The sequence below is a fragment of the Ambystoma mexicanum genome, chromosome 3p (genome assembly GCF_040938575.1).
Source record: "Ambystoma mexicanum isolate Mex_15411 chromosome 3p, UKY_AmexF1_1, whole genome shotgun sequence".
NCBI lineage: Eukaryota > Metazoa > Chordata > Amphibia > Caudata > Ambystomatidae > Ambystoma > Ambystoma mexicanum.
The window spans coordinates 639,721,676-639,743,097 of NC_090925.1; the positions used below are offsets into that span (position 1 = coordinate 639,721,676).

General features: G+C 45.7%; 1 protein-coding gene across 5 annotated transcripts in view; it reads right to left on the reverse strand.

The window, feature by feature from the left end:
• The window catches only part of CSNK1A1 (casein kinase 1 alpha 1), a 155,964-nt gene that overhangs the window by 65,470 nt on the left and 69,072 nt on the right, over window positions 1–21,422 (reverse strand). For all 5 annotated transcript variants that reach the window (XM_069651401.1, XM_069651400.1, XM_069651399.1 and 2 more), the window contains 2 exons: window positions 15,065–15,143; window positions 12,237–12,311 (listed from right to left, as the gene is read on the reverse strand). In XM_069651401.1, coding sequence (XP_069507502.1) covers window positions 12,237–12,311; window positions 15,065–15,143 — 154 coding nt within the window. The remainder of the gene's footprint in view (window positions 1–12,236; window positions 12,312–15,064; window positions 15,144–21,422) is intronic.

Below are 21,422 nucleotides of genomic sequence, written 5' to 3' on the forward strand. Positions count from 1 at the left end.
TTGCTCCGCCAAGTGCAATAAATATGACAGAATCTGCTCTGCTCCGACGTTCAAGGGGGTCTACCCCCAGATGAACCCTGCACCATACACTGAATCTTTTCCATTTACCTGCATATGAAGCGTTCGTAGACAGCTCATGCTGCCTGTAAAATTCATCGACACTCTTGAGGGAATGTTCAAGTCCCCGAACTCTTGAGAAGCCAGGCCATCAGGTTGAGGGAGTCTGGATCATGGTGCCAAACCGCTCCTTTGCCTTGAGATAGAAGGTTCGGAATCTTCTGGAACCTCACAGGCTCCGCTATTGACAGTTGCAGTAGATCTGAGAACCACGACTGTCTCGCCCAGTAAAGAGCCACCACAATTACCAGACATGGGTACTTGCGAATCCACTGGAGTGTCCGCGTGGAAACTGAGAAAACGCACAAGCAAAAGGAGAACGCCCCCCACCCCCAACCCCATCGATCCGGGCTCTGGCCACCTGCTTGCAAACCATGCACGCTTCTTGTTCTCTCGGGTCGCAAACAGATCCAGGGATGGATGACCTCATTTTCTGACGACTTGCTAGCTGACAATCGTCCAGTTCCCATTTGTGCAGTTGGTTCGATTCCCTGCTGAGTGAATCGGCCTGTATATTCTTTACCCCTGGAAGATGGAAAGCCATTATGGTGCTATTCTGTTCGAGGGCCCAATGGCATCGTTTTAGCTTCGCTCGAGAGCATCCTGGACCGTGTGCCCCCTTGCTTCCTGAGATAGAACATCACATTGTTGTATTGTCCGTTAGTAGTCCGACAACCGATGCTCGTATGCGTGGCAGAAAATACTTCAGAGCCCAACGTACCACTCTTCACTCCAGCAAGTTGATGTGAAGAGTAGACTCCGCTGGGGACCATTGACCTTGAGCCTGCAGGGGCCCTAGATGAGCTCCCCATCCTTTCAGCAATCCACCAGTCACTACCGTTGCTTGAAAATCTGGTTCCTGCAGGGGCATACCCTTTGTCAAGTTGATAGAGAGCCGCCTCCACTGAAGTGCCCGCAAAAGATTGTGACGCTCAACTTGTCCGACCATAGACCGACTCTGGGACCAGCGGTCTGCCAGAAACTCTTCTATCGGCCTCATGAAGAGACAGCAATTGTTCACCAATGGGCTACAAGATGCTAAGGCCCCTAGTAGTGACATGCATTTTCTGATTGACACCCTGGTGCCCACTTTTCATTCCTTTGCCTGTTGAGTCAAGTTTCTGAATTATTTCCACGGAGGACCTCACTAGCCCTGATTGAGTTTGGAACTCCGTGCCTAGGGCATTAGCAAGGATTTCTCGAAGTTGATTGCAAACCCCAAGCATTTCAGAAGTTGCATGGCAGCCTTTAGGCTTGCTTGAGTTATGCTCAGTGATGAGCCTTTTATCAGCCAATCGTCCAGATACGGGTAAACATGACCTTTCCTTCGCAGCCACGCTGCCACTGGAGCCAAACACTTTGTGAACGTCCTGGGAGACAACTTTAGTGCAAAAGGAAGTACTTTGAACTGGTAAGGTTCAGCCTGACTACAAACCTCAGAAATTTTCCGTCGACGCACCGATATATGAAAATATGCGTCTTGTAGATCTAACGACACCAGAAAATCTCCCGGCTGTACTGATCGGATGACCTCCTGAAGCATAAGCATCTTGAACTTTAAACTTTAGGGTGTTGAGGGCCCGAAGGGCCAGAATGGGTCGCCACTGCAGTTGGGTTTTTTTTACCACAAAGTAACGCAAGTAAACTCCCTGGCCCCTCTCGGCCACTGGAACAAATTCTATAGCCCCTTTTTGCAGCATAAGCTCCACTTCTTGAAGTTATATGCGAAGATGGGATTGCGCCGAATACACAGGTGGAATTTGTGACAGCGTTTCCTTGAACTGCAGAGAGTGGCCTAGTTTTATCGTGTCCAATACCCAGCAGTCTGTTATACTTTCCCATTCGTCGACGCAATGGGCCACCCTTCCTCCCAGGACGTCCTGTAACATGTCATTGTTGTGACTTTGACTGCCCGTCTTTTGCCAACGATGAATATCCCCTTCTCGAAGCCTGGTATCGGCCTCTTTGCGTTGCCTGGACCGCACATCTATAACGTTGGGAGGCGTATGATGGCCTGCTGCAGTCTCAGTCTAGATGCAGTAAAACAGGAATTTCCTGATGCTCTGCAGAAGGGACGAAAAGATTGAAAAGCTCTTCCACTTTGGAGGGCTCCAACTACCTGGCTGTATCTGTATCCTCTTTCATACCTGTCAAGGCCTCGTCCACTTTCTCTCTGAACAGTTGGTCACCCTCACACGGCATATTGAGCACCTTGTACTGGACTTAGTACATTTCAGCCAGGCTTGCCTTCTCAAAACCACACCGTTTTTTTAATTTGCTTAAATCCAGACCACGGCAATGTTAATCGAGTGGTTGGACGCTTCTCCCTCACGGACCAGCAACATGGCCGACTTTCTATCTTCTTCAGGAAGGTGTTCTAGGATACGGGCCAAACGATGCCACATCTCCCTGTGATAGCTTGCCATAATTGCCAGCGAGTTAGCTGCTTTAACCGTTGTTGCTCCTACGGATAGATCCTTTGTGCCAAACGCGTCCTGTCTTCTAGCCTCGTTGTCCGGAGGGGTAGAACATTTGTGCTGCGATCTGGCCTTCCTAGCCGCTGCAGCCGACACTACTGACTCTGGAGATGGTTGAGTGGTCAAGCATTTAGGCATAGAATCTGGAGCCTGGAATTTCTTCTCCAACCTACCCTTTATTGCTGGTTCTGAAAATGGATGGTGCATGGTCCTCAAACCCTCTTGCCAGACGTTGTCTAGAATGGGAACTGAGAAGATGGACTTCCTTCTTTTCCCCATATGGTCGAACAAGAAGCACTCCTTTTCTTCTTTAGGGCTCAGACCAAACTCAATACAGGCTTTGCCCATCATTGTGTGAAAGGCGCCAATGTCGTCTGGTGGTGACGGTGGAGCCGGGCTTCTAGGTGCCTCCATCTCCGCTTTCGACTCCCATGTAGGATCCTCGAAGGGGATGAGGATACCTCTGAAAAAGTATCTATAGGTTCCGACTCTGAATCTTGTAACTCCCCTTCAGGGTATGAGCATGGTGGTTCCTCGCCCACTGGTCGGGAGGCTGGATTTTCCGTAACCCGCGTAGAACGACCTGGTTTGTCATCGGCAGGTGTCGCCGGCATCCCCGAAAGTGCGTCTACGAGGGGCAACTTCTCATCCAACCTCTTCAGAAGAGACTGTAGAGTGGAAACACTTGCAAGGATAATATAGATTGAGGGTTCAATAAAGATGACGAAGCAGGGACATTTTGTCCCTCCCCCCACCCCCAAAACATCGACTATGCAATTCCTTGCAATCCCAGATCTGCTGGACCCACGATCTGTTCTCGATCCTCCTCCATGGAGGATACTGAGAAGGCTGCCTCCGGCTGTAGTAAGGTCTGGCAAAACTGCACCGTACACCCCTGGCTGCCACGCCCTTTGAGGCTCCACCGTAGACGAGGTCAATGTGGATACGTCCATCGTATTTTCCGGGGGCACTACAGGCGTTACCTGCGTCGACAGTAGCTCTCTCGTCAACGACAGTCTCCGTAGACAATGGTGTAGGCTGTGACGCAGACTCTTGGCAATGCTGCCTTTTTTGAGCCAGATTTATGCCTCGAGTCTCTACTCGAGGACGACCTGCGATGGTCCCCTTAGGAAGTCTTCAAAGGATCTTTCCCTTTTTTCGACGAAGATGAAGACTTTCCTTGATGGCAATCTTGTCCATGTGACAAGCATTCCTTCGCCTGATTGTTTCTCCATAGAACCTTTTTTTCTTCGGAGGAGGCTCCGCCACCGACCGGTGATGGGATTCCGCCTTGGATGACTTGGGCCTGGATGCCAGGCTGCGTGCCGATCCTACCTCCGATGAAGGATAGGTTCCTACATTTAGCCACGTCACCAGGTGTCTATTCCTATCCTTTAGCGTCTGCGAGAAGCATTTGCAGATCTCACAAATGTCCAAGTGATGAGGGTGTAGACAGTACAAACAATCCATGTGTCCATCTCCTTCATAGACTTTTTTCAGTCCGCACGTGGCACACTGGCAGAATAACGCCTTTCTGGAAATTTGCACGAAAAACTCAACAGTAGAATTCACCCTTGTACAGAAGTAGAAACAAACACGAGGTGCTCCCGCTACTTCGGAGACGGTTGAGATCTGAAGGGAGCCGCGGGGCCGGGGCTATTTATATCCCTACGTCCTATTGGGGTCAGGCATACGCAGCCCGAAAATGACGTAGATAGGACACAGAAGTGACAACATTTTTCCTATAGGAAAGGTCTTTATAAATATACTGAGGGTTCCCAGCCTGACGGGGAATATACTAAGCATGTGAGTCCATGAAAGATCCAATGCTGGAGAAGCTTCTGAACCTTGGCTCTGAGGGAGGGTGTCCCGATCTGTTGGAGTTGAAGGGTGGGGTAAGTGGGAGGGGCAAGCAAAAGCCTGCCTGAGCTATGGCCAAAACCCACCGGTCTTTGGCGATTGTCTGCCATGCATCCAGGGATTTGTCCTCCCACCGGAGTCTCGTGCGACTGGAAAAAAAAAATATATCATTTTGCACATTTGTCGGCAGGGAGATTACCTGCTCCTGGTGAGGAGGCTGATGGCTGAGAAAAACCAACACGTTTGACGGGTGCCGCCAACTGCAGGTTGTTCTGTGCGCCCGGCGGTCCTGAAACTCTTTTAAGCCAGAGAAGAGTCGAGACCGAGACCCCGACCTCGGTGTATAAGGGGCTTTAGCTGGGACCTTTGTCGGGACCGACAAGGATTTGGCAGTTTGGGTGCTCGCCTTAGCAGGTTCGTCATCTGTAGAGGAATAGAACAATTCCTTGCCATCGAAGGGAAGGTCCAGAACTTTATCTTGCACCGCCTTCGAAAACGTTGTCGCATGGAGCCATGCTTAGTGGGAGGGGTCAATTTCCACCATCAGGCCTCGAGACGAGATATCCACATGGTGTGCCCCAGCTTCCAGGAGATCTTGTGCAGACACCCTGGCGTCCGACAAGCTGGCCTTGACAACGTCTAGCCTATCCATAGGAATGCACTCCTGGAAATCAGCCAACTCCTTACACAGCTTCATATTCGCTGCTGCCAGGATCAGCTCGGTATTTGCTTGGCAAAGTTTCTGATTTGGCAAAGATTTTTTTAACCAATGAGTCTAGAATTTTGTCTTCCTTGAAGAGAATCTGAGCGGCACCCGTAGAGGTAGCAGAGGCCAGCTTGGAGTGTGGCCGCAGCAACCACCGAAGGAGGGAGCAGACAAGACGCCAAGGCTAGCTCCTCAGAGGTGTGAAGCCTGTAATGAGCGTCGATTCTCTTGACATACAGCCCGGTGTGGGGCTTATCCCAGACCTTACGGGCCTCATCCAAAACCTACTTCTGGCAGAACAGGCTGGTATGCTCTTGTGGTGACAAGCTGAACTCTCCCGAAAGCACCCCTTCCTGCGGAGCGGGGCCACAGGTACTGGGATGTCAAGGAGGGCCATCATATCCAGAACCCGGTCATGGAATGGTCTGATAGAGCAGGGCTGCTCATTACCATCCAGATCTGCTTGAGGGTCACATCCAGCAAATCGGAATCAGGCGGCTGGGCCGTCACGGGTTTCAAAGTGCTATCCCGCTCTACCGGTGTAGTCTCTATGGGGACAGCGGGGGTAGGGGAGGAAGCGCTGGAGGTGGATTGATAGGAAGAGGTGCTACCACTACAGGATCGCCGGGGTGGACGATGGAGCCAGAGGGTCAAGGTAGATTTCCTTGAAAAGACCCTTAAAGTATTCTTCCATAGGGTTAGAATGCATGCACCTCTGAAATCTCCCAAAAAAATACATCCTCTGATGAAGGTTTAGGCACTGGGTTAGGGAGAGGACTCATGTGGGGCATATCCCCACAAACACAAGGATGGTTGCCAGGAAGGCCCACCACCAATCAGGTCGGCATAGACCAGCGGGGAAGAAGGCTGAAGTGAGACAGTATGTGGCAGCGGCATCCGAACACGCCAGTCATAAGAAGGGGCGGAATGTATTTTTACATGGTTGTGGGAACCCTCGGAGAAAACTTACACCTATTAAGCCTGCGAGGCACCGCAGGTGGAATCCTGGTGGTAGAGTTGCTCGAGCCCCTCCCAGAATGAGAAAACCACGGGAAAGAGTCCCCCGGCCGGGGCACCCTAAAAAGTAAGGAACTTACTGGGCGCGTCTCTTTTCGATGAAAAGCTGAAGAGGATGAGGAACTCGCTGAAAGACGTCCTCCCACCGAAGACGACGGAAAGGGAATCGCAGTAGAAGCACGAATCCCAGCAGTGGTCCGGCCCTAGACACCAAGCAGAGAGAATGGGGAGCTGCCCTAGCGAAGCGACGTTCGCATGAAGAACAGGACACAAATCCCAGACACTCAGGTATAGGCAGCGGACAATGAGACTGCCGGAGCAGGAAAAGTGGACAAAGGGAACAAGAAAAATATTTCCCGGTGAACACGCAGAGAAAAGGACTGAAGGGTGATGCGCCGGGCAGACCTCGGGGTTATGGCCATGTGTGGTACCCCGTGTAAAAAGAGAAGATGGACAAACAGGTTTGAATTTTGAAAGTGCGCCCGTCCCAAAGAATGGAATGTCCCACAAGCATGGAGGAAAGGTGACAGGACGTAGGATTAACAGTTTCTGGTGCATGTAAACATTTAGAATCACGCTATGCATATCACCATCTATTTTGGTACAGATTAGTGCAGTTTTCTTCCAAAGCAAGAATGTGTGTCAGCAGGTGTGCCTTCATATATTCCCTTCAACATGAACAGGTACCCACAATGGCCTACTGTGACTGGCTGTGCAAGTGTGAAGTCTTGTTGGAATTATCCACGTCTGTTCATGGAGTCAAATTGAGCTGGCCAAGAACACCCTGGGAGATTTGTTTGGGCTGTTCTAGAGCCTCTTCATAAAGGCCATCTCTTCCAGTTCTTCTTGGGCCTTTATCCGATAACTTGACTTGTCATCCTGTATTGTTCAGATTAATATGCTTTAAATATTTAACAAAAGTCAAAGCTACTAAAGTGCCTCAAGTTTGGCATCCTATAAAATGCAGATGCGAAGACTATTTCCAGTAGTAGGGAAAGAGTATGCATGAACCTCATGTTGGGCCTTTTGTCACTGATTAGAGTAGGGTTTAAATTGTACATCAGGACCGTAAAGCGCAAAGTGATTATTCCACCTTTAGACTACTTTATGAAGCAGGCATCACAGATTTGAATCTATCAAAGATAAACTATGGAGAGCTATTGTTCCAAGCAACCTTTTTCCATCTGCATTAGACTTCACAGTAGATTTGCATACTGTTAAGAAGCCGCACAAGTGTTCAATCATCAATGGCTATTCAGGAAAGAAGGCACTTCCAGAAACTGGCTGTGCAGCACTGCCAACCATTACCCTTCAGTTATTTGTCCATACAATAAGGTCATGTAAAACATGCACTACACCCATCATGTGGGCATGTTAGCAATGCCACATTAGGCACAAACAATCCAGCACTCGGCAAGACCCTTGCTAACTAGTGGATCCATTTAAAAAGATTTTACTGCTTGCCTTTTCATGGCATAGTGCAATAAGCAAACCCTCATCTACAAAGTCCTTGCTTCAAAGCGGCTTGGCCTTTAGGGGTAGATCTAATTGAACAAGTACAAATTGTGGCTTTGATGGCCTTAAAAGCCATGCAATAATGCAAGGTACTCTTTGCAGCAAAAATGTGCAGAAAGTTTGACTAGGAGGGGCTGGGTGGTATGAAGTGCATAAAAGTGTCTGATTAATGTGGAAAAAACATTGAGCAATGACTGAACAAAAATGCCCGAATTTCAGCATAAATAAGTGCATTTCACCTAATTACATTAACAAAATAGCAAGGCGGTTTTCCAGTTTATATAAAAAACATTTTTAAAAAAAATGTTTAGTTCCGATTTAGGACTAGGTTCAAAATGTATCCCCCCCTCACCCCACAAGAACAGTTTCACTTCGATGCAGAAGGGATTTCTGAAGACTAGACTACCTTCTGCTGTAAGAGTTCCCTAGAATTCCTTGTGTTTAAAGGTTTTAAATCATATACAAGCATCTGGTTATATCTTGTATCTGTTCTGATCATAAAGTAGTAACAATATAAAAACTATGAGATATGAGAGCCTTGTACGAACACACATTAATCATTACAATTTTTGATTTTAGAGTGAGGGGGATACTAACATTTATACCTGCCCAGAATTCTGGTGTGGAGGGAGCTGACGAACCCACAGAGGCATTTCCCCAACTTGCTTTAGGCAGGTAGGGCAGAGGGACTGAGAAGGGGCAGACGTCACCCCCAAGACCAACAGCTTCAACTTCACATGTGCATTGTAGGTCTTGCTCTAGTGCAGATTCCACCAAATCCCAAGCATCATCTTAATCCCAAGCCACATCTTTGGTCCAAGTATGCAGCATGGTGATGGGCTTAGCCGCTTTAAATCTTTGACAAGGCGTTACCGCAAGAGGGGTTTGGATGACTGGCTTGAACCAGGCCATATGCCTTCGGCTGAGTTCAGATCTTGTACGGTTCCTCAATTTGTAGTGTAGAAAAAGAAAACCCATGGAAAACTTGGCCCAGATATTCACTTAAGGTGATCCAAATTGGCAGCACTTCAGTTTGCCGATCTGTCGAGACACTGCTAACATGAGCATTGGTCGAACTGCCTTGAGCACACTGCAACATTCACCTCTACCATAGGTATGATAGCTTTGCAACGACTGCCTATGTGCATCACTAATAACTCTGTGCCTACTTATTTCCGCAAATCGAACTAAGCAGTTACATGTCCCGGCAAGAAACGAGGGATTTGAGGGGGAGAAAGGGAGAGGCACGAGTGACAATTGCCATGTATTTCAGGAGAAAAGCCAAAGATCCGAACATCAGTGCTGTGAAAAAGGGTTACCTGCTGGCTTTGGGGTGACGGTCCTAAAGACGTGAGCTTTGACACAGTTTCGTTAGGGTTGATGTGATATTGATTGATGTTTTTTGTGTGATATAAGATCAAGAACAGTGTGGTAAACAACTTAGTAGAAAAATTACAGCGGGAGCATAAGTACAATGCCTAAATGCAAAACATAATGGAGAAAAGGGGGCACTACCTTGGTGCAGAAGTACAGTAAAGCCAGATACATACGGGGTAGAAGAATTCGCCTAAAGCCAAACAGTTTTGAGGCAGGACACTAGCTGTGGAGAAGTTGCATCGACTAAAAGGAAAATCAGGCAAGGTCCCTCACATGATTGTAGTATGCATTAGCATGACTGCCCAATTTTCACCTAGTCAAACCTTTGGATTGTGAAATCCTAAATGGGTTGTGGAGCAAACTATGACATCACTTCAGACTAGACTCTGGGGCAGATTCTTTAAAAGTTATGTTACTGTACCGTGCTCTTCTGCCATTTTTCAATGCCTCCATGTAGGTGGCTAGTTGGGGTTTTGTGTTGGGCTGTGCGAGACATGGTTTGTGTATCTGAGCTTTGAATTTCAACAGTTTGGTTGGTTATTGCAAGTGTGTGCAGTTTGTGGTGTTAGGTTTCTGCTGCGGTAGAGGTATGGTGCGTTTAGTTTGGTGTTTCAGGGCAAGTAAGTAGGATATTGACGTTTTTTGCAGGGTTAGTGATGGGCATAGTTTGTGCCTCTCTGCGTTGGTTAAGTTGAACTCTCCAAAACAGATGAAAGACAACTTTCCAGCACAGTTCTGCACTATCCAATTTTATTTAGCGCCACGAGCTGCTGTGTTGAATATTTGCAGTCAAACGGGGCATTTGGGTTGCCTCAGGAATAAAAACTGCTGGCTTTTCCCTTTCTTCTGCGACAGTTGCACAAAATCCTATCCATCAAGAAATCGGAGCTCCCAGGCAGGTCCACATTAGATTTCTTGTAGTTTACAGAATCCAGAGAATTTGGAATGGTGCCTAGAGTGGAGTAGATGGCACCAACCTGTGAAGCTTATTTTGCCTACAATGGTGGTAATTTACCCAAACTTTAACCACCACCTTTACTCGCTTCCCTATTGGGTAGGAACGGTAGGCCAATATTTGCTTGTTAGAGAAATTATACATCTGGTGGCATCTCAGATAATGAATGCATTGGGACTACTTAATGAATCAGACTCCAGAACTCAGTTAAAGCATTATACTATGGAGCCGTGAGACAAGCACACCATCAAGCTGTATAAAATAATCTGGAAAGCCATTTCATCTGTTTGGGATTAGGTAGTTTCCCACATGGAGGATTCATGTAGCATTAGTTGATGTTCTTTACATTCCTTTGCCTTAGACACATTGCTTTAAGTGACTGGTAAAAAAATACCCATGAAAAGCATCTTTGTGCAATGATTGTGAAATATGTGCACTCTTTCCAGATTAGTCAACCTGGATTCTAGGCTCCGGTGCCCTCTAATACAAATTATGTGCGTGGATCTTCAGGGGAGATCTTATTCATAGTGGCAGCTCTCCATTTTAGGTAAATTACAAACATTTCTAGCAGTAGTGCTGGTGGTTGACATTGCATGTATGAGATGTGGTTTCCCAGGTATACTGTGGTTCCTAGTAATCTAGAGTAGAATCCCTAATTCAGTCCCTCTCAGGAAATACAGACTCTCCCAAATTATCCTCCTGTCAAATGTCGAAATGAAAAGCAAGACATTGGTTTAAGGTAGTCAATGGAGTGAGCATCCCAGGACAAGATTTTCCGGAGGTCTCAACATTAACAAGGCCCTACTTCACAGTATTGCTGCAGAACAATTGACTAGGCACACGAAGATTGTAGTCTTTGACCGGGTACAATCAGTGGGCGGAGGTGCCAGAGCATTTAGACAAGAGTGCAGTGGACAAACCTGTCAAACACTGTATTAGTGGACTTGTAAGGAACAGCAGTCAACGGCACAGCGACAAATAGTTAGTAGTCTGATTAGGAGAGACCATGAAGGGGGCGGGGGGTATAGCCACCACATTTCTTAATGCAATTATCTCTGCTGACAAATGGTCAGTTGAAAGGTACGACATTGCAGTAGAGCCAGTAAAAGCCCTGGTCAAGCAATTATCCTTCACTGCCCCCGTTTTACAAAGTTAACCTGTGTGGGCTTTGTTCTTCTATGTAGAAGCAGAACTCTGGTTAACTGCACCCCTAGATGAGTTCCTATTGGGTTTTAATGCTACTTGTTTTTCAGAGTAGATGGATTACTATTTTTTTGTATTATTCATTTTGACTGTTCGCATTCCAACTGGTAAATTTCAATGTATCTATATATAACCAGACATTTGAATTTAAGGCAGCTACAATTGCTATAGCATGTGGCGAACTGTACAAGGTATCACTTTCATTTTCAAAGCAGACTGAAGAGTGACTAATTGAAGAGGGGCAGATTACCCCTCTCAAAGGTTGTGTATGGAGGAGAGGTGGTTATCGGGCAAGCGGACAGCTTGAGAGGTAAGAAGCGGACAGCTTGAGAGGTAAGAAGCGGACAGCTTGAGAGGTAAGAAGCGGACAGCTTGAGAGGTAAGAAGCGGACAGCTTGAGAGGTAAGAAGCGGACAGCTTGAGAGGTAAGAAGCGGACAGCTTCAGAGGGAGGGATCGTTCGAAGATGCACTGACGTTAAATGGGGGCACTATTCGAGCAGAGCCTGCTAGGTTTAGAACAATGCGGTGACACTTGATCTAAAGGACAGCATAGGCTATGTTAAAGACTTTTAGTTGGTGAAAAAAGTATTATGGTGAAGGGGTGCAGATGTGACATTTGAAGAGCTGAAGAAAAAAGATGAATGTTCACAGTTTAGTAGCATTGGCTGCGTAAGTCACCCGTTCAGTCAAAGAGACATTCAAACTTGTGAATCTGCAACACCGAGTAGTGGAGAACCTCTGGATATATCTGTGAACTATAAGCAAACTATGTGCTCTCCATCAAAGAAATTGCGAGATTGATCATCAAGTCATGCCACACATACAGCGATAATTTAAGTGTTGAATGGTATGTATGATTAAATAAACACTATCTGCATCTTAGAGGCACCATGTAAGACCTATTGAATGCAGCATACCGGCTGAAGTTTTGAAAGTCATTTCACAAGGTCTTCACATGAAATCATTGAATCTTCACAAATGTGCCCCCTTAAAGAATTATGGTCTTACCTTACACAAAACCTCAACAGGAGTGGACATCTTCTTTTCACTAATCTTTTCATATTTTTGTTTCTTTGTTGCAGCCTGTGGAACATGTGGAACACAATATAAAAATGTTGTGCAATACCGGATAGATAAGGAGGGCAAGCAAATCAGCCTTGTGACCGGGCTTCATTGCCAACAAAAGCATGCAAATCTGCCAAGCACACCAAAGCAAAGTCCTAGATTGCCAGCTCAATCCCAATGAATCACACCAACCAATATATACTAGACACTCACCATGTGGTGGACTTGGCATGAAGGCACGGACTACTTTAAAACAATCCTAGACTGCTGCTCCGAGACACCAACAGGATTGCCCGGGGCTTCTTTATAGATGCCTCCATCCACTTTCGTTAAAACACAACCAGCCTGCTAGTTTGGACAGGAGATCCTGTACTCTACTAAGAGTTGAAGAACCCACACATACACAAGGCAACTGAATTCTCTGCAAAGAGGAAACCTGAGATTCCTCTAAATTACGGAAGAGGGCATGAGCTGGAACAGAAGATTGCTGCTGTAGGTCTAAAATAAAACACTTTTCAAAATGGTTAGTGTTGCTCCCAACAAATATCCAGAATAGACCAATTTAAAAAAGGTCCATTGACAATGGATTAAGACCTCAAGGCACCCAAACGTCAAGGGGCTGAGCAGCTTTTACAGTTGCCAACAGAAAACATGAATTTATCATGCCAAAAACATGGGTGTTGAGACTTGGAATTTTCCAGCTCAACCCTCCTTACAGGGGTCAGAGTACAGTGGAGAACTTGAGATTTATTAAAGCTTTTCAGAACTGGGGAATGAGGTGAAGTTTTAGGCACAGACTTTTTCCTTTGCTGCCCAATCCGACAAGTTACTCACGGGTGACCAAGTCTTCAACTTTTTAAGACAGCCCTAAAGTCTGTTGGTTGGACAGAAACAATACATTTGGGGCAGTATTAAATGGACCTAGAAAGATGGTGCAGACTTAAGGAACTACAAATGACAACTATGTAACATGTTGAAACATACTGGTCTCCAAGAAGGTGAAAAGAGGGAAGAAACGGCCTCTGGAGGATAAAATGCAGATGAGCCTTTAAAGCGAATAGAAGGCAGCAAGAATGTTACACCAAAATTATGAATTGAAAAGAGCAGTTTTGATACATTAGGGAGAGCAAGATGGGGAAATGGGGTGCAGGAGAAAATATCCAGGGTTCAGAAAAGAATAAATCACTAAAACGGAATATTTTTTCGGGGGTGGATCAGGATAAATTTTCAAGATCTAGCTAACATTTTTAATAAAAACATTGCATCCCTACCAAGTACTTCGATAAGGCAACAAAATGAGCGTAAGAAATGTAACATGGAAACACCCGCGTATAGGCGCCATACAAATGTCCAATAAGCATGGTTGAGTGGAAATGAGTAAAGTTCAGAGCTACACGAAACTAATTCTGTACATAACAGCATGCCCTCAGGATTAGCATCTTGCTACTACCCTGTGAAATTTGGATTGCGCGATCCGTTTAAACCACAAGCAAAAACATGTTAAAAGCTGGAATTGCTGACTTGCTTTCAATTCAACAGCAACATAGGAAAACTAAGGCGTTAGTTGGCTAGAACAAAGCAACAATTAACAATACATGTCTGCAATTAATGTTAAGAAAATAGTTGATCTGACAGTGTTAATTTACAACACCTCCACTGCAGCACATTGAGTAACTTGACAATCTACTTTATTAGCGCATTTTTAATGCATTTGTATACACAAGTACCAAAACGTCCATAAAATGTCACTGAGTTAAGTCTTCTCGTTTAAGCATATAGTGAATTATATGGATACCGTTATTCAATTGGTTTCATTTACGGCTTTGCTGCTTTTTCCAATCATGTCCTTAAAAATTTCTAAAGATGCATTCACTGGAATTGCATTGGTAGTTTTGCTTTATTACACGCCTCCCCTCAAAATCACTAAGTCCCTGCTCCTATGCTGCAGTATCCCTCATTACTAACCTCAACCTCCCATTTATAGATTCCCCTATTACTGCGGCTTTCCAAAGCTAGGCTCATTCTCAAATAGCCTCCAAAATATTGATTTAACAGCTCTTAAAGCAGCACTAACTTATTACAAGCAGTTTTATTTCATCGTTTAATATTTTATTCTCGTGCATGTATTCGTTTTTTTAAATGAGTTCCTATTTATTATCAGACCACCTCCGGGACACATGAGCGTGCTCCCCTCAAAGATATCATTGCAATGTCTTTGGGTGTACGTTTGATCTCAATAAATGTGAATACAAAAAAAGATGCAAGCAGCCATAAGGTTGTAACCTCAGCAACAAAGTAATGAAGAATTTGCTACAGCAATACAGAGTTCGAAATGACTGCTCTCGCCTAAAAGAGCCTAAGCATCAGCTACCAGGAGCTACTTCAGCTTCCCAGGCAAACTGGTGTCAAACTAATAAACGCACGTAAATATTTTGAAGTGTGTACAAAGCATTACGACACCTCTTGAAGACTGTTCAAGCATAACGGTTCATGAACAAAGGTCAGCTTGCAGGTCATGCAAAATGTTGGTGTTGTGCAATGTATTGGGCGACAGCATATCAAAGCAATGTTTTCTCTCGCGGATCAAATCTTAATTTCAAACCCTAAAAGTGTTTTGCGCCTCAAGAGCAGCACCAACGCTGGCAGGAGAGATGTGGGTATTCATGTGCTGAGCAGTAAAGTGGTTAATATTGGCTGTCGCTTTGCACATCTTAATTCTCACCCCAGCCACAACCAGCTTCCACACTGAACAGTACGAATGCATGACCTACCTTCAGTCCTTGCCATGGGAGACTGGTTCTGTTGAAATACATGAGAACATATCCCAGCGACTCCATGTCGTCTCGACGGCTGCAGAATTAAAACAGTTTGGAAGGAATTAGTTGAGGGTTCCTTGCTTGAAGTGTTGAATTTCATGACTAACGGGGTAGTCTAATATAAATTAGGCAACATTGTCCCAAAAATGTCAAAATGTGCAAGTCTATTTCATACACACTTCTGCAAGAATATGAAAAGACTAACTTTAAATTTCCTAAAAATTATCAGGTTTTCAGAAAAAAAGTGGCTTCTAAAAACACCCATATTTATTCCTGTACAACTGCAAAAGACCAGCAATACAGAAGAGCAGAACCCAAAACAGCGCATTGCGGGTGCAAATCAAGCAATACTATTTCAGTGCTAAAAAATTAAGCTTGGACATCAACTGGGATATATTTCACAGAGGGGTTCAGAGTGACATCTTAGACACTTGTGCTTCGTATCTAGGATATTACCGTGAGCATGCATCAGCCCTCCTAACACTGGCCGTGCCCCTTTTCCACAACCTATGCCAGGTGTGTTCAACCCTTGACTCTCCAGATATTTTGGAACACTCCAGCAGCCCTAGAATGAATACCAATTAGCTATCATGGGAGTCAGTCCAAAACATCTGAACAGCCACAGATTACAGACTCCGGCCCTATAATATGGATTACAAATGCAATGACTTAAGTGGTGGCATAAACATGCCAAAACACAAGTTCTCTTCCCCCAAACTGGAGCAATCTCCCACCACAAAACGAATGCTGTATTCCGCTGTTGCAAATGCAAGATGTGCAGATAAACTACTACCTCAAGCAAAACCTTCAGGATTGCGGGTGGAGGTCCGAATACTGTGCGGCCCTTCCAACATTCGCCCCTTTTTGCACTGCTCAGAAAAAAGAAACACTTGCAATGTGTCCACAAGACTACCACCTACAAAACCTTTCATTTTTCTGTTGGCCGTTTAACAGAGCTAAACTCATACCATTAACATGGCTTCTTGACACAATCTCTGTATGTGGACGATCTTGAGCTGTGCTCATAAAATGGAAGTCCATGAGACAATAGCACTGCAGCTTGTACAGACTTGGGGAGTGCGACCTCATGAAAAGCAACAGCCAGGTCCTCCACAAAGGTAGTATGCCAACGCCATCAAAGATGTATTTGGACCAATGTATGACAGACTCAAAAAGACTGAACTAAAATCCATCCAAGACGAAGGCATGTATAATTCGCACCACGTGGACACATGCTGCAGGTACAGCTTCCCATCACACTGAAACCCTAGATGTACCTCTGCCATTAGTATATATCAACAACCTACATTAACATTTCGGTCTAGCTGGGCAATCATAGAATCACTAGCACTCTATCCTTATCCACCAACAGCACTCACCCATGTGCTGGACCTCAGGGCTGCTTACTGCAGCCCGGCCAACCCAAGTCATAATCTGGCAGAATGCACACATGCATATTAAATTTAACTTTGAATCTCCCATACATGGATTTCGGTCCCCGCAAGCGTTCCAACCACAATGTATTGAGGCCATACAAATGGGGAAGGGTGGCATATAAAATGACAATTACAATAACTGGTACTGGGAGGGTATGGTTTCAGCCTTCAGTGTCATGGATTACACTGTTGGCGCCTGTTAATTTGTGGACTCGGCAAAGGGCATGGCTGTATAGTGTTAATCCTTTTTATATCTGTCCAGGTTTCCCTATGGAGATACACGGAATGTCAGGTTCTCCAGGGGCTTATATAATGTATTGCTGATGCACAAGCCTGTGAAAAACCAGCATGATACGAGTGGTAGGTGGGTTGCCCATCAAGAGGCCCTCATCATGCGTCTACTTTGTGGACGTCATGCAGGAAAACAAACTACTTTAGACATTCCCGATTTGATAATCAGCTGAAACAGCACCATTGTGTGTTCTGAAAACCATCTGATCACAAGGCGAGACCCTTTAGGTTATTGTGCATTTGCATAGCGCCTTTTATACCATTGGTAGGATCTGAAAGGGCTGTGGATTGAACGCCATTGGGGACCTTAGTCCATGTCAGTGGATGAAGGGGATAGTATACCTGCTGGGGTGCACTGTAGCCAGTGCGTTGTGTAGCTGCATAATGTTAAGTGTGGTGCAGTGGCTGTGTGAAGTCAGTAGAATGTGTGCAGCAAGGCCAATCTTTTGGTGGGGTATAGCTGCGTTCTATGGTTTGTTGGTGAGAGAGTGAGCATATTGGTATGCAAGAGTGCCGATTTGATTTCCTTCCAGTATTCACTGAGAAGGCTGTCTGGCAAAGTGCCGATTCTCAGAGAAATTCCCTGTCGGAATCCTCGCCTGCTTTAGTGCTCATACCGATATCAGATTTATTCTCATACCAGGTCTGTTGGGTGCAGAATGCAACTACTTTTGCTCTGACAATTTTAAGTTTACTAAAAGGACAAACCTAAAACCAGTGTGGTTCAAGGGGGATGGGGGTCCCAGAGCAGCAATGGTAAAGGTTATTTAATTTGAAAGGAGACCAACATTGGTGTACAGAAACAAGAAATGTATTGTTTGTTTCGAATCCTGAAGGAAATTCAGTGTGCACCTGTATAGTGCCACCCCCGTATGCATTTCCCCACTATTTGTTCAGAATAATTCCAATCTGGACGTGCAGATAGTGCAAGTAATGTCTAAAGAAAAGTACTTCTTCCCTGAGTAGAGTAAAACTGGGTAAGGGATTACACAACACCACGTGCAAACAAGCATCTACGTGCACAACTTAAACATAGCACAAGATGTTCAAGTCTACAAGGAGTAATTGGTTTTCAATATTTTGACCATCATTCCAGCCCTAATGCTTCTGGTGTAAGCAACTATCGCACAACCATCCGGTGCTTGCATCTAGCTTCAAAGATCCAAATAAGGATTTGAGGAGCAGACCACCTTGGGGGATGAGGAGCAAGTGCCTATGAAGTAAACCCATTTTGCCATGAGATGCAACCCATAACTGTTGATGACCCATTATCCTCATTGCCAAAATTAGTTAAAATAGGGCATAACATACAGTTTAATCCTACTTGGAAAGTTATAAACCAAGGGCAATCACAAGCTAACATTACCTCGGCACAGCCATGCTCAACTACCTCAGCTGAAGTGTGTGGTACAGAATATGGGCAACATACACATTTCATTTTAAGGCCATATATGGGTTTAAATTGGGCAAACATTGATAAATGAAAATTGCGTTGGATAACTGGCAATGACATACGAAGCCACGCATTGCTACTAATCATGATCTTTATTAGTCCGTCAATGGGATTTGGAACAGGGCAAGAGTTGTATGCATTAACCGAGGGGATGACAGTACAAACATAGCATTGCCTAAAGACTGGGCGCCAGGTCACACGCCACGAAAATGGTCAGAAGGCAGCTTCCACTTTTAACGGTGCTTGTGATTAAGTATTAACGAGGCTACACCTGCGGCTCCGACGAGCCGTAGTTAGTGAAGGGGTGACAAGAGCGCTTAATGGTTAAATGCAAACCCATACGCGTTGCAGTGAACACAGCAAACTGCTCGGTTGGCAACTAGCTTGAATGGACCATGGTTTGGTTCCCCCCCCCCCCCCCATGCACCCTAGGGGGAACGCATCCACCTAAGATTGTGTACACGAGCAGGAAACCAGTATATGCGTTCAGCAAGAAAACTACAGCCTCTGTCCTAGCGAGCTGAATCAGATAAGTGGCTCTGGTAATTACGGTCTTTAACAGAACGTGTGATGCCAACACGCTGAAGAGGGAGAAATTGACATTCATGCTTTTGTTTCCCCTTCTAGAATAAAGGCTGCTCATGAACCAACTGAATCCATTGGACAGTGATATGTTGTGAGCAGTGTGTAGGACTTCTGTCGAGTGAAGAGCATGCAAGGTGTAAATGAGCATCCAACATGTACGTCAGTGGGTAGATTATGACGCAGAGCACAATGTGAAGAGGTAGTCTAAAATGAAGTGTACCTTCCCCAACCATCTTTCCGATTTTCCAAGCCACCTCTGTCCAACCCCCCCTTACCGACCTCGAGGTAGCCAGTGTTTTAGAGGAGGAAACTCGTGCCATCCAAAGTGGGAGGGCCGTGGTGTACATGCAGCTTCTATGGTTACTGTGTGTAGGCAGCACTTATGACAGTCGGCCATAAAGTTAATTCCGGAGCACTTGTTATCCAATTATCTCGGTACTATATCCGCACCGCGCATAGCCCAGTTGCCCCACTTTCACCAGAATTTTCCACCATTTGCACCCACAAGTTTCTCCACCCTTCCAAGATGGCCAACCGCCATTTCTACAACTACCCACCCCGGCCCCACAGCACTGCGAGCAATCCAATTGGCTTCTTACCATCACTTGTAGCCAACCACAAGCCGGCAGGCTTGGAGCCGGCCCACGAACTAAGGCACACAACAAAGGCACCTATGTCGGTCTCAAGCCTGTCTAAGCCGTCGAGCCTAGAGCCACGACCCCTGCCTCTCCTTTGACGCCCATCTATTTCCCCATCAGGAGCCAGGGCAGCCGGCTAAGGACCCCGAGGCAAAGGGCAGCTCCAAGAGGTGCAGGTGTCCGCAGGGGACGCCAAGGAAGCCAGCAGTCAACTGACACCAACAAAAATTGTGTGCGGCATGGGTGGGGAGTAGAGCAATCGCTACTCCAGAAAACCCCTGCCACTCTACCTTACCTCCAAATAACAGTGCCATAATATTAGCATGTCCATACCTAGAATTGCGAACATTAGCTTGCGTCGCATCTAGATAGGATTTTGACTGAAGGATAGCATGTCCGCGCCTAGATGAAACATGTGCCACACTCAGAACTGAACACCAGCCTGCACCGCATCCAGATAAGACTGTGAAAGTTAGCATGCAGACACCGAGATAGAACTCTAAACATTGGCCTGCGCCGCACCTAGATAGGCTTGTGAAGGCCAACAAGTGCCACACTTGGACAATACTGTGAATGTTAGCATGCAAAAGGCCAGGTAACCCACTAACCAATATAACCTCAAACTCTGCGCACTTATCTCACTCAAAAATTCACACAACCATCTCTCGCACCACAAGCCGCACGCACTTCACAACACAAACCAGAGCAACAGCACACGCGGACTGACACCGATCCAATACCCGCACCAAAGCTCAGCACCCGGTGTATACAGAGTTGAAGCTGCCAACAGAACACCACTCCTCTCACTATCCTACTGCTTCACCTTACTAACCCATCCCCCCTTATCGTTTGCAGAGCCGCCAGAGCGCCTGGGGACCAATTCCGTTGGTGACGGTGCGCGGTACAAATACCATTAACATTTAACATCTATCCAGGATAAGTGTGCTGTTATTTCATCACAAAGCAACTGCCTAGGCGAACTTTCCTCAGGCTCTCACTACACCTCTGCTCATACCATTGAGCTTAAACCTTCATATACAGACTCGCTACTCTTCAACTGCCACAGCTTACTATAGCATCCTATGTACTACACACTGGACATTTGCTCTAGAGGAAAATAACTCACTGCATTGTACCCTACTGCACTAAGTCAAATGTTATTCTAACTGCACTATGCAACTCCCTAATTCTCGACTTCCTTTCCCTGTATTTTCGATCTATGACTTCAGGTCTTTGCAGCATTGTGCCTAAAAACCGCCTGTAATGCCCAACTCTTGCTCTACTAGGTTGCAATGTACCCCTGCTTGCCAACATTGCCACATGCCTTATATGAGCACTCCATGCCTCACTTTATGGTCAGTGACCCCTACAGCTATACGTACAGGCTCTAATCTGCCAATATTGTAATTTGACTATTGACTACCAATCCTGCATGCCTGTAGAACAGTCGAATCTGCCCATCTTGTTAAATATAGCCAAAGTAGATTCTGCCTTTACTACATGCCTCCAGCAAAATTCTAATCTGCCTATTTTTGTACACCGATCGCTAAATACGAATTTGCCTATTTGTTTGCCACTAGCAAAATCCGAATCCTCCTACTCTTGTATGCTACCATCAAAACTCGATTTACCAACTAATTGAATTTGCCTACTTTTGCATGCCATCAGCATAATTTGAATCTGACAGTTAAACATAGTCTAGTTAAATCTACTACCTGTGCCCACTTGTATGTGCCTAGCCTAAATTGCCTTTGCCCATCATAGCTCACCCCATAGCTACAACTATGCTCACCTGGCTCAGGCTCATGTTCCCTTACTGTCATGCACAACAACGTACCATGTAATAGTTACTTCTCCTTTAGCAATGGATTAGCCAAACTGATGCCCAAGACACCACCCCATCCAGGCCC